This window comes from Ursus americanus, chromosome 4 (genome assembly GCF_024610735.1).
Source record: "Ursus americanus isolate L20-20 chromosome 4, mUrsAme1.1.p, whole genome shotgun sequence".
NCBI classification, from domain to species: domain Eukaryota; kingdom Metazoa; phylum Chordata; class Mammalia; order Carnivora; family Ursidae; genus Ursus; species Ursus americanus.
In genome coordinates, this window is record NC_142130.1 from 21,726,073 (window position 1) to 21,752,449 (window position 26,377).

A 26,377-nucleotide genomic window follows, 5' to 3' on the forward strand; every position below is an offset into this window, starting at 1 on the left:
TATCTGCCCAACTAAGTATTTTCTACATCGCCTTCCAGGAGCATCTTCTGTTCTTCCTGATCCATTTTCCTGACTGAGGCCCCAGCAGGCAGAAGATCTATGCCTAGTGTTATTTGCAGTGGTGATTCTAAAATCCAGTCTGACCTGAAGGCTTTCATCTTTCTTCAGGAGGGATAAGAGAAATAAACATATATTTTTATCCCTTTAAGAGATAATCTCCTTTATTTGAGAGTGTGTCTCTTCTATATTTTTGGTGTTAAGATGTATTTTTTGTGGATCAATGTTGATGATAAATTAGAAAATAATAGTTGGGTTTTAGTGTGTATTGATTGTCCTTACTTGGCAAAATAAGAAGCTGGCAATTCTATGTTTGTTTTTAAAAAGATTAAGTAAAAATTTACTGGTTGCAAATTCCAAAATCTGGGACTCTGGGCTGGCTGAAGATAGGTTCATTTTCTTAAAGGTCAGATGAATTCATTGACATAGGGCTGGAGGAGAGTTTCTCTTCCCATCTCAAAGACTGCTGTTCATTCGTCTGTGCTTCCCTCACGTTTCCATTCTCCTGTTCCGCATGTTAATCACCCACTAAATCCTCGGAGACATTGTATCTCTGGCCCTTTAAATGGGGGCGTGGTATACAGGGGCGGACCAGGGTGCGGGGAGGAAAGCGGAAGCGTGGCCATCGGTGGTATATACTGCGCGTGCGTGAGGCTACAGCAGGGGGCGGGGTTACGGGGGCTGGGGGTCCTGGGTGGAATGGCCGCAAGCGCAGGTAATGAATCTCCCGGGAGCGGGCCAGCGGGGTGGGGGACATTAGTGAGGAGCTGTCCCCTGGGCGGGAGGAGGACGCGCGCCGGGTTCCTGAGCCTCGGCCCTTTCCCGCGTGCGGCGGTGCGGCCTCCGAGGGGCTGACGGAGCACCCCGAGGCTGACTAACTGGACCGGGGCCCGAGGGCCGGGTGGGGTTGACTCTGGGGCGGAGAGGCGTGTCCTGCGTTTGGCCTGCAGTTGGGTCTGGAGGTTTCCACTTGCTCATAACGAATGTGGGGCCGAGGACAGGTGCACCCGCTTTCCCTGATTGTGAGACTAGGAGGCGGGTGATCACCCTTCTTCCCAGGACGGAACAGGTGTGCAACCCGCCTTTCGGGCCCAGCGCACAGGTGTGGGCTCGTCTGTCCCTCACAGATTGGGATGAGTGTGCTCCCCAAGTGTGAGGCCGAGGCCTAGATGAGGTGTCCACCTCTTAGGATTGGTGCACACCCTGTGAGGCTGGTTCCAGTTTGTCTCTGCCTGCAAGGTGTGCTCCAGAGTGAGAGCAGGAGGACAGATGGGTCTCTAAAGTTTGAGGCCACTCCTGTGTCCTGGTTAGTTCTTCAGGTGTGGTACCTGCGAAAAGAGGGAAACAGAGCTGCCTAAAGTGTTTGGGTGTGCTTCAAAGGGAGGGTAGGGTGGGATGAAGTAGGGTCAGTCAGGGGGGTTCCATGGCCATGGGTTATCAGGATCAGCTGGGAGCCTTCTTCAACTAGGCATGCCTCCTCCACAACCTCCTAATATCAGACTCCTATAGAATGGACCGGAAGGCTTGCATCCTCTGTATACCCACTCTCTACCACACTCTTCCCCGACCCCCCCCCCCCGAAAAAAAGAAAACACAAGCAAAACAATCATGGATATTGACTTGTGGCACCAACTCCAGATGTCTGTGATTGGGAGGTAATTACATGTCAGGTGTGTGGCACCAACTCTGGATATCTGTGATTGGGAGGTAATTACATATCAGGTGTGTGTGTTTGAAGTCTAATACAAATGGGGATGGAGGATCTGCCTATGTTTGTGTAAGACATGGGTTTGCTCATGGTTAAATTTAAGCGGAGAGTAGATACTGAATCCTCTGGTAAAGCTGGCCTGTTCCATAGAAAGCAGAGTAAAGATAAGTGGGGGGAAAATTCTGGTTGAACTATTGGCTTTATATTTCAAAGGGACGTAGTTAAATGTGAAAAAATCCTTTCCAGATAATAGTGTGTTGATTATCCTTTATTTTCTTTTTATCCGGACCAGCATCAGTGGTTGGATGTTTTTTGTCTTCAGGATATTGAGGCATCATGGCACTTTAGCTATATCTCACTCTTTCATAAAGATGTCAGCCATTGTGATACCAAATGTCAGTTATGTGTATGAATGAAAAGGGGGACGTTTTGAACTCAGGGAAGTATATTTAACTTTCCATCTGTTTATAGTTGTCATAGAGATTAGACTGCCTCTTGAGCCACAGCCTCAGGTGTAATCTGTATATATTTGTGAGATCAAACTGTTCTAGTCATTAATGTTTGAGTTATCTTCATTCTATCAGCCCCTGTGTTAACGTCTTCCCACATTAAAGAGAAAACTCCTGCCTTCAGTAGTTACAAATTCCAGGGAAGGACAATGATTGGCCGAATGGATACAAGAATGTCATGTGCCTACTCGTCTGGCTAGGTAGATAGGGTATTTGATTGGCAGCACCACTAATATTACTTGGTTGGAGTGGAGGAGGAGCAGTTTAACAAAGGAAAGATGGTGAAGGGGTGTTTTTTTTTTTTTTTTTTTTTAAAGATTTTATTTATTTATTCGACAGAGAAAGCCAGCGAGAGAGGGAACACAAGCAGGGGGAGTGGGAGAGGAAGAAGCAGGCTCATAGCGGACGAGCCTGATGTGGGACTCGATCCCGTAATGCCGGGATCACGCCCTGAGCCGAAGGCAGACGATTAACCGCTGTGCCACCCAGGCGCCCCCTGAAGGGGTGTTTTAACTGTAATCAGATTTGTTTTTCCTCTGCTGTTCAGCAAGAAGTTTCCTTTTGCTTTAAAAAAAAAAAAAAATCTCGTGACTCCACATCCTTCTTGACCCCTAACCAAGTGAAGTTGAGGTGACAGTTAGTTGGAAGCTAATTAAGATGAGTTGGAAGGCCACCATCTACTCAACCCACAAATGAATGGAATCCTGTCTTCTGTGCATTTAACTTCTAAGAATTCACTCATACCAATTTAGTGAAGAAGAAAGGAGAATATGTCAGCCGACACAAGTCCCATGTGCTTCTTAGGAGAAGTCCTCTGAGCGGGGTGCCTTGGGGGGCAGGGAGTGTGGATCTTTGAAGAGTGATTCTTATAGGAATTTACTGGAAGCTGGAAAGAAGTGATTTTTTTTTTCTCTTTCATTTATTTTACTTATACACATATAAAAACTGATGAATAATATTAGGTTTTATGTATAACAGATATTCCAAGACATAGTTCTTACTATTATTTTGTATATTGTCATGGGGAATTAGTTTTTTCTTTTTTAGAATGTGGCTGAAGGTTGTGTCTGACAACTTGTAATAATAACTTAGTGACATAGTAAGTTAGCACCATGGAACAGGCAGTCTCAGGTACTCTTTTCCTCCACTTTTTAACGTTTGTTCTGTAGGCACTTCCTAAATTTTAAATTTCTCTTCTCATGTAAATATTCACTAAGAGAAGAGAAAGAGAAACAGAGGTTTGGGCTTTTTCATAGTGGCAGCTCTGAGTATTGTGGGCCTGAATGTGCCTATTCTTGGAAAGAAACTTGGGCACCAAGTATGTATCTCATCCAGGTACATAGTAGCATTATAGCTAACATAGGGTCTGTCTCTGAGTCCATGAGTAAGGTGAAACTTGAGTACCCCTGAAAAGTCCCTGGGAACGAGTCATGGTAGAGACTGACCTGTCTCTCAGGATGTGCGACACAGCCAGCTTTTGCTCCATGTTAGAACAGCATGCTGTTTGTTATTTTGAGCACAGATGAAATGGATCATTATGTATGAGGCATTCAAGAACTGAGACTGACCAAAAGGACAGCAGATTAACAGTCTCCTATCCCATGCTCACCCTGAAGTGTGTAGTATTGAGTAGAATAGTGTGCAGAGTCCCCATTTCTGTGTGAATCGTTTTTTTTCTCTCTTTACCTTTGCTGAAGATAAGTTGAATTCCTGTAAATGGAATGGACATATGATACATTTCCACTGTTTTCATCTTGACTTTGTAGGTTGAATTAAAGTAAAAGAACACAAAACAACTAAAATTGCGGAGTTTGTGTCTTGTTCTACATGAGCTAAATGATCATTAAAAAAAATCAGTGTTAAGGATTGTAAAAAATCTCATCTGGGGCGCCTGGGTGGCGCAGTCGTTAAGTGTCTGCCTTCAGCTCAGGGCGTGATCCCAACAATCTGGGATCGAGCCCCACAACAGGCTTCTCCACTAGGAGCCTGCTTCTTCCTCTCCCACTCCCCCTGCTTGTGTTCCCTCTCTCCCTGGCTGTCTCTCTCTGTCAAATAAATAAATAAAATCTTTAAAAAAAAAAATCTCATCTAGGTGCAGAGAATGGAACTTGCAAGGTGGGAGGCTTTTGGGGGGGTAGAATGACTAACCCTGTCTTATTTTGAATAATCAGAACTGTTACTTGAAGCCCTCCAAGCCAGTGATGCATTGTTGCTTGGCTGCTTATGGGGGGATGAAGGGAGGGAAGGGTGGGTTGATTAGCACTAGGAATGCAGCAGTGAACAAGGCAGATCTGGTCTTTGCTCTCCTGGAACCTGTATTCCTTTCCTTCCTGAGGGAAGGCAGTGGTGGTTCAGACACTGAAAAAAATGATTGCAATGTGACAAGTTTAGTGAAGAAGGAGAACGATGTTATAAATGCATATTAACAGGGAACCTAGTTCAGTTGAGTGGGACAAAACAAGGCTTTTTGAGGAAGCAAAGTTTTAGCTGATATGTGAGGGATGAATATGATCAGTATGACAAGCCTGATTACATAAAGGTAGAGCTTAATTATAACTTGGCTTACTATGGCATAGACTCCTGTAGGCTGTGAGTCAGATAATATCCTATGAAGCTTAACAGTTATAGGTAATAAAACTGATCCATTTAATTTGCAACACAGGTGTTAGTCCTGTGTTCCAATTCTTGTGTTAATCAGCAAATATTTATTGAACGTATACATATGCATGCAAATCAATGAGCCCAGTGTTGTGCAGTATACAAAGAAGCATGACTGCATTCATTTTTTTTTTTAAGATTCTATTTATTTATTTGAGAGAATGAGAGAAAGCGCGCGTGAGAGAGCATGAGCATGGTAAGGGGCAGAGGGAGAAGGAGACTCCCCATTGAGCAGGAAGCCCTACTCTACTCAGGGCTTGATCTCCCCAGGATTCTGGGACCATGACCCAAGCCAAAGGCAGATGCCCAGCCAACTGAGCCACCCCGGCACCCCGCATGGCTGCATTTCTGTTGTATAGTTGGGGACAAAAGACATAGCCACATGTTGAGTTAACTAATGACTCAATATAAGGAAAGCACCAAGGTACTGTTCCTTTTTTTTTTTTTTTTTATACACAGGCTGTGCTCTTTATTTTTTTTCTTGTTTTTCTTTTTTTTATAATAATTTTTTATTATGTTATGTTAGTCACCGTACAGTATATCCTTAGTTTTTGATGTAATGTTCTGTGATTCATTATTTGCATATACTGTTCTAAAGAAGAAATGCATTCTGGATTCAGAGGATGCTTAGGGAAGGAAGGTGCCTGGAAGGAAGGAAAGAAGGAAAGAAGGAATGGAGATAAATGGAGAGGAAAAGGAAGGGGAGGGGTAACTAGTGTGAGCAGACATGGAAAGAAAGGGGAAGCTCTTCCTGAAGGACTCTGAATACAGGTTAATAAGTTTAGCTGCAAAGGAAGGTAAGGTCAGCTCATGTGATAATCTGGAATCATAGGCTTAGAATTTGGAATTTTATTTTTTTTCTCTCAAGTTTTTATTTAAATTCTAGTTGTTTAACACAGAGTGTAATATTGGTTTCAGGAGTAGAATTCAGCGATTCATTACTTTCATACAACACCCAGTGCTCATCATAACAAATGCCCTCCTTAATACCCATCATCCATTTAGCCCAAACCTTGCCCACCTCCCTCCATCAAACCCTTGGTTTGTTCTCTGTTGTTAAGAGTCCCTTATGGTTTGCTTCCCTCTCTTTTTCCCTCCCTTTCCATATGTTCATCTGTGTTGATTCTTAAATGCCACATGAGTGAAATTATATGGTATTTGTCTTTGACTGACTTATTTCACTTAGCATAATACACTCCATCTCCATCCACGTCATTGCAAATGGCAAGATTTTGTTCCTTTAATGACTGATATTCTATATATATGTGTGTGTGTGTGTATGTACACCCCCCCCCCCACATCTTTATCCTTTCATCAGTCAATGGACATTTGGGCTCTTTCCATAATTTGGCTATTGTTGATAGTGCTGCTATAAAAACATTGGGGTGCATGTGCCCCTTTGAATCAGTATTTTTGTATCGTTTGGGTACTCAGTAGTGCAATTGCTGGTGTAAGAAAGTGGTCCAGTTTCATTCTTCTGCATGTAGCTGTCCAGTTTTCCCAACACCACTTGTTGAAGAGACTCTTTTTTCCATTGGATATTCTTTCCTGCTTTATCGAAGATTAGTTGGCCATAGAGTTGTGGGTAGAATTTGGAATTTTATACCTTAGGCATTAGGAGCTGTTCAAAATCAGTCCATTTATCAGAGAAAGAGAATAGAAAACAAATAGAGGTTAATCCTCTATTGTATTTTTCTTTACAAAAGATACCACGAGAAAACAAAACAAAGAAATGGAAGAAGAGAAATACTCAGATTGGGAAAGCCGGAAACAAAGTTGGAATGTAAAATTCTTTCCATATCATGATTTCATGATACCTTTTTGGGGATACGGTAAGTTAAAAAAAACAAAACTTGATTCGACTCCCCATACTGTGAAAGGTGTCTCATATGACACTTTTAGGAGGAAAAGAATGTCAGTGAATTAAATAGGATCCTGGAATTCGAGCAAGGTTGGGAAGGTCTGCCAAGGTAAAAATAAAACAAGTACAACAAAGAATTGGTGGAAGAGTTCTGTATTAACCCAGCCTAATCTAGGTCCCATTCTGGAGTTCTATTCAGTTAGTCCTGGTTAAAATGGGGTCATTGATGTTTATTTGATACATGTATTTATTTTTAAATAGTCCTTGGATCTATTATTAATTGGTTGGGAATAGCCTTATTAATTAAGAGGGAATAGCTGTAACAACTGTCAAGATGTCAGATAATCTTAAATCAGAACTATTTAAATATTTTAGCAGTGCTTAGAAGAGGACAAAATACTGGGTAATCATGATTCTATGACGTACATATTCCTGTCGGATTAATGTGATTTCATTCTGGGAGAGACTAAGAAACCATTGCTTTTAACTATTGTGTTGTCTGCAGGTACTGTCCAGCTTGGCATCCCCTTAAGAACTATAGGAACACTGGATTGCAGGATGGGTGCGTGGAGAACTAGTTGTAGAATTTAGTCTCGAGAGGAAATTATCAGTAGTTTGTTGCCAACCTTTGTACCGGGATAGCACTTAACGTGGTATCTGAAGGCAGTGTCTGCATCATGTGTAATAGTAAGCGTCATATATGAAGCATTTCATCATTGGTCTGTGTAGTGGAATGAAGAGCTTGCTCAGTAAATATTTGGGCAACACCAAGTGATGAGGAAGGGATTAGTATTTCAGAATGTTGGCAATGTGGCCGGGAATAAATTAACTGAAGTTTGTTAGTGTAGTCATTTCCTATTCCTGCTGTAACAGATCACCACGAATGTAGTAGCTTAAAAAAAATACAGATTTATCATTTTACAGTTCTTTAGTTCATTAGTTCACTAGACCAGCACTGGTCTTACTAGGCTAAAATCAAGCTGTGGCAGGGCTGGGGTCTTAGAGGCCCCAGGAGAGAATCCATTTCCTTGCCTTTGCAGCTTTCAGAGACTGCCTAAATTCCTTGGCTCCTGGCATCCTTCCTCCTTCAAAGCCTGCAATGTAGCATCTCTCTGACCCTGCTGCTGCTTTTTTCTTTTTAAGATTTTATTTATTAGAGCACATGCAGGGGAAATGGCAGGCAGAGGAAGAAGCAGGCAGGGGGAGAAGCAGGCTCCCTGCTGAAGAAATGTCTTTTTCACAGCCTCTGACAAGCGTCTCCCCAGAGCATAATGAATGGAGAAAATGTTTCATCACAATAAAATTTAAAAATACACTAAACCAGTTGCTAAATATGATTTTTGTAATTACTGGAATAGTCTTTTTTTATATTATTAAAGTTGGAAATTTTAAATGAGATTTTCTATCCCCTTGAGCAGCCCAAAATGGAGGGTTTTAAAAAATAATTGAATTCCTCTACATTTTGATTAAACCCTTCACCAAGATTACCATATATGAATGGTGAAATGGAATTACTCTTAAAACTATAGTTGACGTCAAAATTTCTATCGATGACCCGATTTTAAATACAATTTATTTATTTAAAAACTCAGATGGTGGGGCGCCTGGGTGGCGCAGTCGTTAAGCGTCTGCCTTCGGCTTAGGGTGTGATCCCAGCATTCTGGGATCGAGCCCCACATCAGGCTCCTCCGCTAGGAGCCTGCTTCTTCCTGTCCCACTCCCTCTGCTTGTGTTCCCTCTCTCGCTGGCTTTCTCTCTCTGTCTCTCTCCCAGGGCCCTGGGATCATGACTAGAGCCAAAGGCAGATGCTTAACTGACTGAGCCACCCAGGCATCCCTCTGACCCTGCTTTGGTTGTCATATTTCTTCTCTGACACTCTCTTCTGCCTCCCTCTTCCACTTTTTAAGACCCTTGTGATTATAATGAGCCAACATAATTTCTGGAACTCCAGATCCTAATTTAATCACATGTAAGGTAACACAGTCACAGGTCCTTGGGCAATACTATCTTGCCTACCACAGGGAGATTCAGGCACAGCTTAATTTCTAAAAAATGTGGAGACACTGCTCTAGTGAGCTCTCCTTTAAAAAAAAAAATCTGAGCATGGTGATCTTTTGATTCTTAGGTCTATTTGGGTTGAATAAATTTGCTGACTAACATAAAGGTGTAATTGTTGGTAAGTGATAGAAGAGGAAGTTGATGTGAAAGCACAATTTTAGAATGACTTAGTAGTATATCACACTTATTATCATAATTAGATGTCTTTCTGAAGCCTCTCTGATACTTTGCTGGGGGCTGGACTAGTCTTAGATAAAACCCCTACCATTAGGGGAAGAGAGGGATAAAGAAAGGGGGGGTAATCAGAAGGGGGAATGAAACATGAGAGACTATGGACTATGAGAAACAAACTGAGGACTTCAGAGGGGAGGGGGGTGGGGGAATGGGATAGACCGGTGATGGGTAGTAAGGAGGGCACGTATTGCATGGTGCACTGGGTGTTATACGCAACTAATGAATCATCGAGCCTTACATCGGAAACTGGGGATGTACTGTATGGTGACTAACATAATATAATAAAAAATCATTAAAAAAAATAATAATAAAAAAAAATAAAATTAAAAAAAAAACAAAAACAAAACCCCTACCATTTAACTCATGAAGAAACTTCTAATCTGAGAGCAGAAGTAAGTATATCCTTCCGATAAGGATGATATGCTTAGCACTAGCTAGACCTTTACAAAAGTATTCGATCTTGTTTCAGGATCTTTAACTTTGGAAGAATTTGGAAGTCTTGAGGAAATTTTAAATAGCGAATATTCCTTGAAAACCAATTCTGTGTCCAGGCATTATTCTAAACGCTTTACAGTCATTATGTCGTTTGTTCCTCACAGTTGCTCTGCATTATAGGTAGTTGCATTCTGAGTGTCAGGACTCTCCGTTGTAAGTGATTAAAAAAAAAAAAAAAAGCGTCGGGAGAGGATGCTGGGTAATGTAGCCAAATTGCCAGAATGCTGTGGCCAGAGCGAACATTCTAGAAGACTGGAACAGGGGGTCCTGAGTGGTTATCGGGACACTCTTACCTCTTCTCTGGTTCTGTTTGTAGGTTGTTTTTATTCTTGCCAGAGAGTCTGTTCCTAGAATGTAAATTCTGTTAGTAGAGGTGGGTCTCCAGTGACATGCACAGTATGTGTTTAGTTGATATATATTGTATAAATGATCTCCTTTTCTGCAGAACAGGGTCAGGTAGAAGGTGGGGGTGCTGCTCACCCTTACTATTCATTGTTTAGAGAACAGTGGAAGCAGCTTTCCCTCACCAGTTCCGTTTTAATGAATCCCAGTGAAGAGCTCTGGCCACATTATGTGCTCTCTGTTACTAGGGGAGTTTTGATAGGCAGCCTCCACAAGAACCACATGGTTTGAAGGAGCCCTTCCCCCAACAAGAGGTGCTGCTCTGGGCAAACAACACAAATGGCCACAATATTTCATCTTAAAAGATGTAGAAGTAGAGGGGCTCAGAAAGGGTAGACACATTGACCGAGGTCACAGATAGGAACTGGTAAAGCCCAGATTCAAACCTGATTTCAAGGGACTCTTCGGCTTATGTTCTTTGCACTTTGCTGGCATATCACAATAACAGGAGCTCAGTGAAGTGAAGGTTGGAAATGGACTAGGGTAGCGTGGCAAGATGGTGCTCTTTCTTCAGGGGATGCTTGATCACTTAAAACTTCTCGAACATGCTTTTGGTGCTCACTGATGCTGAGTTGCCCTGAGAACCTCTTAAATAACACCAGATAGGAGGTATAAAAAATTGTTTTACCTCTTGAGTTATTTTGCAGAGACCATGTGAAGAATGAAATGTTTTCAGTTATTAAATCATTTAAATAAAAGTGGTTTTTTTAGGGGTGTGGCTATTGTCTTTTTCCATTACTATTTTTTTTAAATGTGTAAGAATAAAACTTAATAACTGTCCTCAGGAATCACTGAATGTGAATTAGATTATGCATATTTGCAAACATTCCTTGACTAACTGTAATCATTTTTGCTAAGGGGTACAATTAAGAGAACTCTGTTAAGAAGGAATTTGTCATGAGTCCATTCTGTCTTCTTTGAAGAAAGGCATATAACCGTTAATAGTGCTTCTGCCCTTGGCTCACTGCAAAAGAAGTACCTTTAGTACCTGAGATTGGAAAGCTACTTTCAAATGTTGCCAGATACAGAGTGCCCTCAGTTATGTCTTCTAGGAATGTATTCGGTATCATGTGTTTGTAAGACCGAGCCTTAGAGTGTATCTTCTGTAACATGTGAAAGAAATTAGTCTGTATTTGGTAATATACCAAATGTACTAGCTAGAAAAATTGGCTTCAGCTCTTTAAAAATCTGTCTTCGTAGTCTACATGTCTTACATACAGTATATATTCATTTCTTTTAATCTGATAAAAATGAAACTTCAAAGTGAAATTCATAAATACTAAAAAAGAAGAGCTAATTAAAGAACTAATTGGATAAAATTGTCAGTAAATTTTGGGCATTAAAAAAAAAAACAATACCAGCAACAAATTTTCAACTCCTTTTTAAAAAAGTAGTTCTTTCAGTGGCTTGTCAGCCTTTCTTTTGCTTTCACTTCATTAAGGAGTAGGATTGAGAGAAGTTCATATGGTGGGGAGGGCGGTGGGCAGTGGACAGTGTGTAGTTTGAAAAAGCTTCCCACAGAGAGTTACTGCATGTTGCTGGGTACTGTGGAAAACGCCTAGTCTAGAAAACAAAATGACCTTTGTTTTTACTATCGTTATTACTATGGTGTTATTTCTCTTTTCATATTTTTATTTCTTTATTTCTAAACAGGCAGAGCTAAGTGATGGACTTTTAAAAATTTGGCCACTTGTAGCCTAATTATAGCACAAACTAAAAACACTTAAAAACAAATTTAATCATTAAACTTATAATTATTTTTTCCTGAATATGTTTTTAGTTGTCTAGAGATTTTGCAGACAGTTGTTTTCTAGACAATTTTGCTGGTAAACAAGACTGTTTCTTTTTAATACAGCATTGTATCCTTTAGAGCTATGAAATATAAAAAACATTTGCATACATTTCTTTTTCTTTAGTATTTCAGTTTTCTCTGAGAATGTACATGTTTTTCTATGACTAGCTTTCTTCCTAGAAATCCCTAGTTGGCTGTGGTCTTATTTTATTCTGACATCATTGTTTTCTCCCATAATAGATCTGAACACTTAGGTTTGCTAGTGTCATATTAAGTGGCTAGCTATCTGTCCTGGGTCCTGTGTGTCTACACAGGCTCCCTGAGACATCTGTGGCGCTGGACGGATGCCAACAACAAAACTGATCTGTATGCTTTTCTCCAGGGGAACTGGAGATCTACTCTGAGGTTTGGGAGCGTGAGGGAGGGGTTCATTGCAGTTTTTGACACCAATTTACCCTCATGCTGTTAAAACATAAGTCTGGATTGTACCAAGTCTAGTGGCTGAACTCACCCCACGTTTATCACTATCACCACACTTAATGACTTTGGGTGGTGGGCCACTTCCCAGACTCCTGAGTTACATGTTCCTCCTTTGTGCTCCCATAGAAACTCTCCCCCAATATCATACCTCAAACCATACTGATTTCTCTTTGCCTTACAATCAGATGATTGATGAGCAGTTTCCACGAAAGTCTGATCAAGTCAGTCTTTGGAATGTCCAGTTGAGGAAATCTGAATAATGGATATTTTTTTTTATTTTGAAAAGAGATCATCATTCAGGTCATCATGATCTAAGGCCAAAAATCAAAACAAAACAAACAACAACTTGCTTGGATTGACTGAATTATAAGTAAATATGGAAAATGAACCAGACCATGAAAATGTGGAACAGAGCCTCTGTGCCAAGACTACTGAAGAAGAGCTGAATAAGTCTTTCAATCTTGAAGCTTCGCTTTCAAAATTCTCTTACATAGATCTGGACAAGGAACTGGAGTTCAAAAATGACCTGGTAAAATTCAGCTTTTGTTAAGTGATAACGATGGTTAGAGCTATGACCTAAAGACTCAATCTGTCATCTTTGCTTGAATTAATAGAAGTCTCTGTGCAGTTTTGTGAGATAATATCACTCTTCATTTGTGTACGTCATTACCATTTATGAAGCACTTCAACATGTGTTCTCATTTGAGCCTCACACATCCAATAATCCATTTTACAGAGAAAGAAGCTGAAGTGCAGCTGGCTATGTTAAATGAATGCTCAAGATCATAGAGCTAGTGGTAGGTTTAGAAATCTTGTGCAGTGGTTTTTAAAAAATATTTTATTTATTCTTTCAAAGTAGGCTCCACACCCAGCATGGGGCATGAACTCATGACCCCAAGATCAAGTCTCATGCTCTGTTGACTAAGCTAGCGGGGTGCCCCGTGTGCAGTGATTTTTTTTTTTTCCCATTGATTTGATAGTAAGTTTTTGTGACCAGGAGAATATTTAATCACAATTTGCTTGACCTAATCACTTCTCACCATAATTTATGAAATCACTAAGAAATGCGATGCCAGACCTTTGTATATTGCTTATGACCTCGTATATTGTTTTGTATTTTGCTTTCTACACTTAGAAAGTCAGGGCTTGTCATGAGACATGCTGTTCTGTCCTGTTGAAGAACACACATGTCGAAGTCCTTGATGAGAAGCTTTCTCGACAGGGCTGTCAAGGTGGTGCAGTCAGTGCATATTTGTCTTTAATAATCAGTGGATAGGATAGGAAACAATTCTGTAATCTTTTGACCTGATCCTTTCTACTGTGGATATTGAGTTGGCTCTCTGCATGATCAGTTTGGTGATATGTTTGTCTCTTAGTTGGTAATGGTTCTAATAAATTTAAAAACCCTCACTATTCTAAGAGGGAAAGCAGCATTATATGAACATTAATTTCTTTTCTCTATTTAGATTGATGACAAGGAGTTTGATATTCCTCAAGTTGATACTCCTCCAACACTGGAAAGCATACTCAATGAGGTAAGTATATGTCATTAGATCACTGTCATTTTATGGAATTGATTTTAATGCTTTTGGGTTAATTATAGCGTATGTATCTAGATCTGCACCATCTGGTATGGGAGCTGTTCTTTGACCTAATCAAGACCGAGTCTCTTGCCTCTTCCTAGTTTCCCAGTCTGGGTAGTTCCTGCCTCACTTCATTTCTACTGTGCAGCCAGAAATTTATCTTCAACTTTTTATTGAAGTGTAGCGTGCATAGAGAAAAAGTGCACAAATTTTAAGTGTGTAGCTTGGTGAATTTTCACAAACTGAACGCCCTGTGCAATCAGAATAAAACATTGCTAACATCCCAGAACCTCTTCTTGTGCCCCTTTAGTATCTAACTCCAGGATAATCACAGTCCTGACTTATAGCATTGATCAGCTTTCTTGCTTTGAACTTCATATAAATGGAATTACAGAGTATGTGCTTTTGTGTGTCTGACTTGTTTACCTCAATATTGTTTTTAGATTCATATTTTTGTATGTAATTATTCATTCCCATACATAAAATTCTTTATGTGTATACCATTATTTATTCATTCTACTTTTGATGGGCTTTTGTGTAATTTCTGGTTTCTGGCTACTATGAAAAGTTGCTGTGAATATTATTCACGTCTTTAGGTGTGCATATACATATACACACACACGTTTCTGTTGGTTTTATACTTCAGAATAGGTGTAGAATTGCTAGGTCATCAGATACAGGTATGTTCAGCCTTAGTAGATACTGCCACAGGTCTTTTAAAGTGGTCAGAATAATGCATACTTCCAGCAGGCATATATGGGAGTTGTGATTACCACATCCTCAACTTTTGAATTTTGTCCTTTTCACTTTATCCATTTAGTTCTTATAGGTGTGTAGCAATATCACATCACAGTTTTAATCTGAATTTCCCTGAACACTGATGAAATTGAGTGACTTGACATAGGGTTGGGCCATTTGGATGTCTCTTTTGTGAATTGCCTTTTCTTGTCTTTTCTCACTTTTTTAAAAAATTTATTTCTAGGGGCGCCTGGGTAGCGCAGTCGTTAAGCGTCTGCCTTCGGCTCAGGGCGTGATCCCGGCATTCCGGGATCGAGTCCCACATCGGGCTCCTCCGCTGGGAGCCTGCTTCTTCCTCTCCTACTCCCCCTACCTGTGTTCCCTCTCTCGCTGGCTGTCTCTCTGTCACATAAATAAAAATCTTTAAAAAAAAATTTTATTTCTAGGAATTCTTTATATATGATGTAAATAGGCCCTTTATTATATATATGTATTGCAAATATCTTTTTCCATTTTGTGGGTTACTTTTTCACTCTATAAATGGCTTCTTTTGAGGGCAGAAGTTCTCAATGTAGTTCAGCTTATTTTGTTTTTCTATTGTGGTTAGTTTTTTTGTGTGTCTTGTTTTAAGAAAATTTTGAAAATTCCAAGGTCATGTTGATGCTATCTCATTTTGTTTTAAAATTTTTTTTTTCTTTCAAACTTAGATCTGCAATTCATCTTCAATTTTTTGTATGTGATGGTGTGAGGTGTGAACCAGCACCATTTACTGAAAAAAATACTCTTTTCTGTGGTGTCATTTTTGTTTTAAATCAGGTGGTCGTATATGCGTGGGTCTGATTCCATCGGTCTTTCTACACTTGCCCCAATATCACATTCCAATGTTTGATATAATAGGTTTTGATATCTAATAGTCGCAGATCTTTGTTGTTGCTCTTCAAGACTGCCTTGCTTATTCTTGGGCTTTCGCATTTCCAGGTAAATTTTAGAATCACTTTATTAGTTTACACACAAAGACAAATACACACACTGAAATTTGATAGGATTATGTAGATTTTACAGTTTAGTGCAGGAAAATTGATATCTCTGCTGTGTAGATAGTAATTTTAAAGTTAGCCTTATTGATAGGCTTCAGGTCTCTTCGTTCCTTCACTTTTTCTTTCATGTATTCTGTGAGCCCTCAACCCTGGCTTAATTTAACTGATCTGTTTAATTACATCCCCAGGCTGCTTAAGAAAATCAGATAAGATTCTGATTGACCCTCTTGCTTAAGCCATTGGTGCTGCAGTTCTAATTTCTGAATTATTTCCTTTCTCTTTGCCCTGTAGCAGTTGTTTCACTTTACAATTCTGAAGAGACACTCTCTCCTTGCTAATTCTAACCTTGTTCTTAGCAGACGTGTGTGTGTAGATATCTGAAAAGCGGTTGGAAATATGGGCCTAAACCTCAAGAGAAATGATACTGAAGATAACAGCTTTTGGAGTCATTAGAATAACATGGGACTTGAAGCTATAGGTATGGATTAGCTTCTTCATATAGGAAGTGTGTGAGACTGGAAGAGAAGAGAGCTAAGAATATAATCCCAGGGAATAGTGCCAATTAGAAGTTGGGCTGAGGAGAAAATAAAGAACAAGACTGGTAGAAGAGGACTCATAGGTTGGGAGGAAAGAGATGTACTGGAAACCAAGGGAAGAGAAAGTTTCAAGAAGTAGGGAATAGTGGTGTTAAATGATGCCAAGAGGACAAGGACATGCTAACTGAAGATAGGCCAGTGGGTTTGGCTAGTACCTTCAGCAGAGGTGGTAGTCAGTAGCTAGCAATGGTGGAGAGAGTGGAGATGATGTGTTAAGATTGCCCTCATATGCGCGTCAGTGGAAATGGTAACGCAGAACACAGTCCAAGCAAAAGAGGAGTACGATCAGAGCATTTTTCTTTAACATCTGTTGCTCAGAATCAACCTGTTCAAAGCTGAACTCCTCCTTCTGCTTTATCTGCCATTCTCCTGCTTTCTTAGCTTAGAAGTATCACCTTTTGCCTGGTTGTTCAAGACAGAAACCTTGGAATCCTCTCTGATTTCTCCCTTACCTCCCCACCTCCCAGCCCTTGCCATTTAAATGGTAACTGGGGACTTCGGGTTTTCTCAGTAATGTCTCTTTCATTTTTTCTTCTTTTGACCTCTTCTGCCATATTCTTAGGCTCCACTCTCCTCTTTTTCCTTGACATTGCCATACCTTCTTATTGGTTCTTAATAGTTTCCTTGCCTCAGTCTCCCCCAGGACCCTCATCTATCTTCCTACTACCGCATTTAACTTTGTAAAAGGTGATTCCTGTCATGTGTGCCTACTTCTTAAACATCTTAATTTCCTTCCTACTGTCTACTATATGTAGTACCCTAGTTCATTAAATGAGTGAGTACTGATTATATGTCTGGCATTGTACTGGGCACTAGGGAATATAGTGGTAGGCAAGGAGGACATGGGCCCTGCTGTCATCTGGCTTAATGGAACATAAGGCTTTTTACAGTTTGGGTCCCAACTGATCTTTCTAGGATCTCTAACTCCTGCTCATATATTCTAGGACTACTTCCTTTTCCAGGAGCAAAATCCATTTTATGAAATCACTGTGTTTGCAGATGCTCTTTCAAACTCAGGGTGCCTTTCTTCTGTTTGTCATATTTCTCATGGCATACTATTTGTAGTAAGGTGGTATTTGTTGTCTTCTAATTAGCCACTGGCTGTTAGTTAATTAGTAAAGCATCTATAGAGGTTTGAAGTTTAAAAAGTATTCTGCTAACAATAATTTGCATAACTGCTCATGCTTCTTCCTGCTACAAGGGAGAAATTTTTACACTGAGTGTTATACGCAAACAATGAATCATGGAACACTACATCAAAAGCTAATGATGTACTGTATGGTGACTAACATAACATAATAAAAAAAAAATTAAAACTTTTGGAGTGAACTCTTTGTAGAGACAGGGATCTATCTAGATTAATTTCCTTTCTATTCATCTCTGGTTAATAACCGTGCATGGAAAAGAGATAGAAAAGCAGAAATAAGCACGTGAGTGTTTTCGAGAAACCCATTAATGCCTGTCCGACTTATAGGGTATTTGGAATTGTGAGTTTATTGACCCATATTCTTCCAATTTAGACTGATGATGAAGAGGAGTCTTTTGTTCTTGAGGATCCTACGTTGTTAAACATTGATACTATTGATTCTCACTCCTATGATACTTCGTCTGTGGCAAGTTCAGATAGTGGTGACAGGACCAACTTAAAAAGGTAAGTATTCACTTAAATCACACTTGCATATGGTGGCAGTATTGATCATTTAAAATGTAACTATCTCTTTATGCTACAGAAGCCCTGCATAGGGAACAGAAGGCCCACTTGGGTGGAAATAATATGCTTATTAAACCCTAAAGATTTTGGCACTGTTGAGGGGAGAGGCTAAAATGTTGGATGCCATGACCACTGTCCTCTACACCCCCAATAGGAAGGCATAGTAACAGCCAGAGGCCCCCTGGAAGCAGTAGAGCCCTAGGAGGGAGCGTGAGTCAAATTTGGCACAGTGTCTGTGGTAGAAACATGGAGTTTAGTTCACCTTGCCACCATTATGCTCTCTGCACTCCCTATCCCCTTCCTCCCACTCTCTAAGGTCAGCTCCGGCATTCCTTCATTCCCTTGGAATGGGTTCAGAGGAGAATCACAAAATGATTAAAGATTTGGGAAAAGGACTTCTAACCCTAAATAACTTCATTTTGGCTGCTTTTCACCTCCCAAATTCTTGGAGAGCACATGAAAAGGAAAGCGAAGTGAAGGAAGCATAATGTAAATACTTTATTGAATTCATGTGTAATTTTAATGTTGATAAAGTCATGTGTATTTTTCCTTTCTTAAATTTTGCCTGTATTAGTGCTGTCTTCTTTAGCTTGTTGGCTCTTGTGGGGTAGGGACCATTGCTGAATATATTAACCTGTTCATCACTATCTCCTACAAAAAGATAAATGTGTTTTTTCCCCCAGCTTTATTGAGATATAACTGACATATAACATTAGGCAAATGTAACATGTACAGTGTGATTCTTTGATACACTATTTATTGTGAAATCATTACCACAATAGGGTTAGTTAACACCTTCCTCACCTCACGTAATTACCATTTCTGTTTTGGTAAGAACATTCAAGATCTACTCTTTTAGTGACTTTCAAGTCTATAACACGTTATTGTCAGCTATACTCCTCGTGCTGTACATTAGATCTCCAGAACTTATTCATCTTACAACTTGAAGTTTGTACTCTTTGACCAACATCCCCACATTTCCCTCACTCCTCAGCCCCAGGTAACTACTGTTCTACTCTGGCTTTATGAATTAGTCTTTTTTAAATTCCACATGTAAGTGAGATCATACAGTATTTGTCTTTTTCTGTGTGACTGACTTCATGTAACATAATGCCCTCAAGGTCCATTCAATGTTGTCACAAATGGCAGGATTTCCATCTTTATCATGGCTGAATAATACTCGTGTGTGTGTGTGTGTGTGTGTGTGTGTGTGTGTGAGTGTGACTTCTTATCTTTACCCATTTGTCTGAAGGTGGACACTTGGATTATTTCCATATTTTGGCTATTGTGAATAATGTAGTAATGAACACGGCAGTGCTGATATCTCTTTGAGATAGTGATTTTGTTTTCTTTGGATATATACCCAGAAGTGGGATTGTTGGATCATATGGTAGTTCTATTTTTAATTTTTGGGGGGAACTTCCATAATGTTTTCCACAGTGGCTGCACCAGTTTACATTCCCACCCACCAACGCACAAGGATTCTCTTTTCTCCACATCCTCACCAACACTTGTGATTGCTTGTCTTTTTTTTTTTTTTTTTTAAGATTTTACCTATTCATTTGGGAGTGAGAAAGAGAAAGATGGAGATAATGTATGTGCGTGTACGCATGAGCATGGGGCGGAGACAGGGAGAAGCAGACTCCCTGCTGAGCAGGGAGCCCAGTGTAGGGCTCAATCCCAGGACCCTGGGACCATGACCTGAGCCGAGAGCAGATGCCCAACTGACTGAGCCACCCACGTGCCCCTTTTATCCTTTTGATAATAGCCATTCCAATAGGCGATGTCTCATTGTGGTTTTGATTTGCATTTCCCTGAAGATTAGTGATGCTAAACAGTTTTCCATGTACTTGTTGGTCATGTGTATGTCTTCTTTGGAAGAATGTCTATTCAGATCCTCTGCCTATTTTTTAACTCAAATTGTTTGGGTTTTTTTCTTTTTGCTATTGAGATAGTAGTCTCCCTTTTCCACAGTGGATACATTCATTCCAAGACCTCCAGTGGATGCCTGAAACTTGCAGATAGTAATGAATCCTATATAAACTATGTTTTTCCTGTATATACCTACAATAAAATTTAATTTATAAATAGACACAGTAAGAGATTAACAACAATAATAAAGTAGAACAATTATAAGAATATGCTGTAGTACAAGTTATGTGAATGTGGTCTCTCTTGAATATTTTATGGTACTATACCTTCCCTTCTTATAATGTGTTGAGATCATAAAATGCCTATGTGATGAAGTGAGGTGAATGCCATAAGCATGACATCACATTAGGCTACACTATTGACCTTCTGACAATACCTCAGAAGGAGGATCATCTGCTTCTGGGCTGTGGTTGACCAGAACTAACTGAAACCATGCAGATAAGGGAGGATTGCTGTATTGTTTGGATATTAACCCCTTATCAGATAAATGGTTTACAAATATTTTCTACTATCCCATGGGTTGTCTTTTAATTTTGTTGATTTTCTTTTGCTATGCAAAAGTTTTTTAGTTTGACATAGTCTCATTTATTTATACTTGCTTTTGATGACCTATACAAAAAATCCATTGCCACGACCAGTGTCAAGGAGCTTTTTCCTTATGTTTTCTTCTAGGAGTTTTATGGTTTAGGTCTTATAGTTAAGTCTTTAACCCATTTAATCCCTATAATTTTTATGAGTGGTGTAAGATAAGGGTACAGTTTCATCTGCATGTGATTATCTAGTTTTCCCAACACCATTTATTAGAGACTGTGTTCTCTCCGCATTGAGTGTTTTTGATTTCATTGTCAAATATTAGTTGAGTGTATATACAACTGTTTATTTCTGGGCTCTCAGTTTTGTTCCATTGGTCTCTGTCAGTTTTTATGCCAGTACCATACTGATTTTTGTTTTGTTTTTTGTTTCATACTGTTGATAGCATGTAATATAGTTTGAAATCAGAAAGTGTAATGCCTCCAGCGTTGTTGTTCTTTCTCAAGATTGCTTTGGCTAATTGGGATCAGTTGTGTTTCTAAACACTAACAGTGAAATATCTGAAAAAGGAATAAAGTGATTCAATTTATAGTAGCATCAAAACGATAAAATACTTATGAATAAGTTTAACCCAGGAAGTGAAAGAGCCGTACACTGGAATTTATAAGACATTGATGAAAGAAATTGAGGACACAAATAAATGGAAAAATAGCCCATGTTCATGGATTAATATTGTTAAAGTGTCCATACTCCTCCAAACCCTCTGTAGATTCAGTGCAGTCTCTATCAAAATCCCAGTGGGACTTTTCACAAAAGCAGAAAACCCTAAAATTTGTATGGAACCATGATAACTTAAATGATAACTGGTCTCTACCTGCTTCAAAGATATGATGTCTTTAATGAATAAGTCACAGGAATAAAAGGCACAGCATAGGGAATACAATCAGTGATATTGTTATAGCAATGTAATGGGACAGCTGGTAGCTATACTTGTGGTGAGCAAAACAATGTATAAAGTTGTCAAATCATTAAGTTGTACACCTGAAACTAGTATGTGTCAACTGTACTCAAAAAAAATATGATATCTCTCTCCCTCTCTTTTTTTTTTTTTTTTTTTGCCTTATTTAATGTCAGAACTCTTTTGCATAGCATCAGTCTGGACCCTGCTTACCATTTTGACCTAATCTCTAAGCACCCATACACCCATCCTCCTGGTCCATGCCTTTTGTGTACTTACATTCCTCTCACACTGTGCACATTTACATCTTCATATTTGTGTTTGTGCCTTTTTGTTGCCTTCCATACTCCTAGTTATCCATCAAGGCCAGGTCAGACATCTTGTCCCTGATAGCCCCCTAATAAATAGGGTTAAACTCCTCTTTGTTTCATCTCTGTGGTGCTTTATCTGTTGTTCTTTCCTAACATTTATCTTTTAAGCTTAAGTTACTTATGGGGCGCCTGGGTGGCTCAGTCAGTTAAGCGTCTGTGTTCAGCTCAGGTCATGATCCTGGAGTCTGGGAATTGAGCTTAGAGTTGCGTCGGGCTCCCTGCTCACTGGAGAGTCCCCTTCTCCTTCTACCCCTCTCCCTGCTCCTCTGCATTCCCTCCCGTGCATGCGCTCTCTCTGTCTCTCTCAAAATCTTAAAAAAAAAAAAAAGATTAAATTATTAGTCTCTCTAGCTAGGCTGCGAGGTCCTTGAGAATAGTAACCTTGACTGACTTACTTTTTTATCCTCAGAGCATACTTTCAGTCACATAGAAGAGGTGCTCAGTGTTTGGTAGAAAATTAAAAAATATTTTTTGTATGATGATGAGTTGGGTAAGTGAAAGGAGCTGTTAGTAGGAGCAGCAGAGAAAGAATGAGTGGGGAATTTGAGGTGCTTGGTGGAAGAATGAGAGAGGGCAGTTAAAGATAGGAGGGCAAGAAAGGTGGGCAAGGGTAGAAGGTCGATGGAGGTAATGTAGACATGCAGGGCAGGATAGGCAACCTTCTGGTGAGTGGTAGAACCTCTTGCCATAGTTTAAGGTGGGTGAGGAACAGTTTGAATCAGTGAAAATGGGAATGGTGGCTTTTTCATTTTCCTGCTTGTGCTTCTCTGAGGTTCAAGGCAGGTTTAGTACAACATCTTAATGTAGGACTGTGGGACTCTCTATACCTCATTGCAAACAGAGCTAACAAATACAGTCAGTGTTGTTTTCTACATTTCTGATTTTTATGTGTTTTTTGGACTTTCAAAGCTTTGAGACCCTCCTTTTTCAAAAATTTTTTAATGTTCTTAAACATTTTTCTTTTTTTTTTTTTTAATTTCTTTTTTTAGGAAGAAGAAATTACCTGATTCTTTTTCACTCCATGGGTCAGTTATGCGACATTCACTTTTGAAGGGAATTTCTGCCCAGATAGTGTCTGCAGCTGTAAGTATTTTGTTCTCTTCCCCAGCTTTGTAACCTGCAATGGCATAATGAAGTAGGAATGAGCATAAAACAAAGCACAGCACTTCTCTTGGCCCGAGGCTTAAAAAAAAAAAAAAAAAAAGAATCTGGCTTTCATGGGTTTTGTGTGATTGTTTTTGACTCATAAGACATGGCTACACATCTTGACGTAGAAATTAGTGCAGCCATGAAATAAAGGTCTGCTCAGAGTCTCTGGTGTGCCTAAATGAAATATGGCAGCAAGCCTAAAAGGAACACTATCTGCCTTTTCTTTGAATTCCTTTTTAGTTTAGTTGCCATCTTGTGTATTTGGTTGAGTTAGAGTACTTGTTTTTTTTTTTTTAGTCTTTTCATATGGAGAAATGATTGATCAGAATCTTTTACAACTGAGTGATTTTCTTGTAATTCACAAAACTCTTTTCATGTACCTTATTTTATTTACTCTTACAACTTTGAAAGTAAGGAAAGCCATATCTTGTTTTACAAATGAGAAGAGAGGCTCAGAGAGGTGATATATTAACTTGTCTTACATCATTGGGTTAGGAGATAGCAGAACAATTACTCAAAATTGGGGTTTCTGGCTCCAGCTGCAGTGCTGCTTTGTTGTGAAATGGAGGTGGTACTAGTGAATGTGGCCGGTGTGTAATGCCTGGAACAAAGTTGCTGGGGTCTTTTTTGAAAACTTTTTAGAGCACTGAGTGGATGCAGAAATATTTAATAGGTCATCAAGACAGTAGATGCTGATTCTGTTATGTTTTGTCAAATTTTCCTTTGACCTCAAAGCCTGTAATTCGGTGTGGTCTTTCAGTTTTAGTTTTCTGAATTCATTGTGTAGATCTTATGTATAATGTGATGATGACAAAGATGACACATTCATATCCCAGGAACTTTGACTTTTTTAATGTTTTCATGGAGTTTAATATTTTGCATATTCAGTTTGGACAAAGTTTTAATTTTCCAGAAGGGTAAGAGCTTGATATAGGAGTGGCATCATGATATCATAACCATATTGCAGTTGTCAGATTTATCCAAGAAAGCTTTTGTTGTAGAAACCAAACCAAACCAACAAAAAAAGCAAAAAAGAAAGAAAGTGTTCTCTGTGGGCAATTGGTACACCCTGACCCAGCTCATATATCATGAAGTCAATTTAAATAGAGAGATAGTCAAGCCATGGAGGGAACCTGGGCAATTGTCCTTCCTCTTTTAGGTGGAGAGTAACTCAGATTTGCTAGAATGGGAACCACCTGTTGAGGATTACATTTCCATGACGTTTCTGAATTTAATCCTTATGTAGGTGATGAAATTCATTCCTTTCAAGATCAAGATGAACCAGAACAGTCATTTGACCCACCTGTGCAGTTTTAAAAATATTTTGAATAATGGAGACTGAACTAAAACTCAGACACTGAACATTGATTAGATAAATCTGTTATTTAAAAAGGGTTTCTTCTCCCTCTTGAAGAGGAGGGAAAAATTCTAATAAATCCCAGAGTGTTTGCATTCTATTCTTATTTCGTTGCTATGGCTGAGCTCCTTTGGTCTGTTAAAATGAAAACGGCTTTTCCTGTGACAGTGCTCATACTCTGCCTTCCTAATGTTGGATTACCAGCTCAATTTAAATTGTATGCTTTTCTGTGATGGTTGGTTTATTAACATGTAAAGCTAGTTATATTTTGGGGTATCTCTCCTGAATAGTTGTTCAATAATGCCTTCAGCCGTGTGGATAGCGATAGCGATGTTATTAGGGTTTCCTGGGGCCTAGCTCATCATGGCTTCGTAGTCCATGCGTGGAGAACACTTAGATGAGACTTCTGGAGTTGTGAAGGAAGTTCACAGCTCATTCACAGATAAAAGTACTATGACAAATGACTATACTTTAAACTAATTCAAATTAATTTTAAAGAGTATTTAACACTTTTATGATCACCTAAGATAGTAGAGATACCTTAGCACAGCGTTCCAAAATGTGTCCAATGTGTGAGAAGCTCCTGCCATGCTGATTAAAATGCAGTTTCCTGGGCAGCACCCCAGACCTACTGAGTTGGCATCTTTAGCAGTACAGCATAGGGATCTGCATTTTAACAGGTATCTTAGATGATTTTACTGCAGCCTGGCTTTCGAGAATCACTTCTCTAAGATGTTGCAACACCAGTACTAAAATTCTGTAATCTCCAAAGTGCTTCCCACATCGTTGGTTTTTTAGCTTTTATTTATTTATTTATTTATTTATATTTATTTATTTATTTATTTATTTATTTATTTATTTATTTATTTATTTTTGTTATTTAGCTTTTAAAGTAAGCTGACTTCTGATTTCATTATTCAGGCTCCATTTCAAATTTACTTTATGTTCTTCATCTGCTTGCTCATTTTTTTTCCCCCTATCCAGGACACACATCAGTCATTCATCAGATATTTATTGAATGCATCTTAATTGTCAAGCATGTCAGGTATACCTTACACATATCCATTCAAGGTTGGGTATATCCTGCTATCCAGAACATTGAACATGGCAGCCTCGTGATTGTTCTTCCTTATATTCCTGTTCACTGGAATCAGCTTCTTGAGTTAGTTCCTAGGAAGCTCTATAAAGTTGTATAAAATAGATTCTGCCTTCTGAGAGATTCTAATAACTAATCGACCACATTGACAGGGACAGACAGGAGAGAAATGTAGAAGTGGTATTAAAGGGCCTGGCCTGGGAACTGAAGCTGAGTTTGAGACCTATTTCTACCACTTCTTGAGTAATCTTGGGCAAGTCAGTTATGCTCTTTAAAACTTCTGTTTTCTTAATCTGGAAAGTCAGAATAATACATGTTTTATCTGTCTCATCACTATAGTGCTAATCACTGTAAGCTCTTATTATTTAAAGCTATAAAAGCATCAAATAGATACCTTTACATTTATATGATACTTTACATTTAATTTGATCCTCAGGACAACACATTGAGGTATATAGGGCAGTATTTGCTATTTCCTTTAACAGATGAGGAGACTAATAACCAGAGGGTTAGGTGACTTTTCCAAGGTCATACAGTTACTGTACAGAGTTAATTTTTTATTTTCTTATGCTTGAGGACTGATTGAATACACCCTTCTTGGGTTTAATTGAAGGGTTATTGGATAATCTGCTGGATAGGAAGCTTAGAGGAAGAATATTTTAGCATGTTTCCCTTTCCTAAAATCTTTATGTACTGCTCTCATTTTAACCTGTAGTGCTTCGAGTTTATTCACATTAGTGAAAATGGAACTTCTTTCCTCTCTTTGTTTTCAATTATAATCAGTACCTTTCCTAAAGCATTTGTTAAAGTTGGTAAAATAAAATAATCTGCTCTAATGCTTTTTATATTTTGTTGTTTTGTACAACTTTTGTGGTTTCTCTTAGTTGGGGGCAAAAATGAAGGTTCCATCTCTTGTCTGAATTGATTTGGATCAAAGTATATGTAAAGAGAGGGCCTTATATAATTTTCTGTTTAAAAATGAGAGTATCTTTTCAAATATTCTTTTAATTTCGCTTAGGACAAAGTGGATGCTGGCTTGCCTACAGCAATTGTAAGTACACTTT

At 39.1% G+C, this 26,377-nt stretch overlaps 1 protein-coding gene across 4 annotated transcripts in view; it reads left to right on the top strand.

Moving 5' to 3' along the window:
- Positions 1-706: 706 nt before the first annotated feature.
- VPS8 (VPS8 subunit of CORVET complex) overlaps positions 707-26,377 on the top strand; it is a 245,956-nt gene continuing 220,285 nt past the window's right edge. For 3 of the 4 annotated variants that reach the window (XM_087861466.1, XM_087861467.1, XM_087861468.1), the window contains exons 1-6: positions 707-772; positions 12,541-12,783; positions 13,721-13,789; positions 17,729-17,859; positions 22,701-22,794; positions 26,332-26,364. In XM_087861466.1, coding sequence (XP_087717592.1) covers positions 12,631-12,783; positions 13,721-13,789; positions 17,729-17,859; positions 22,701-22,794; positions 26,332-26,364 — 480 coding nt within the window. In that variant the 5' untranslated portion in view covers positions 707-772; positions 12,541-12,630. Of the gene's footprint in view, positions 773-6,638; positions 6,765-12,540; positions 12,784-13,720; positions 13,790-17,728; positions 17,860-22,700; positions 22,795-26,331; positions 26,365-26,377 lie in introns of all 4 variants that reach the window. The other variant, XM_045776626.2, reaches the window with a different exon arrangement.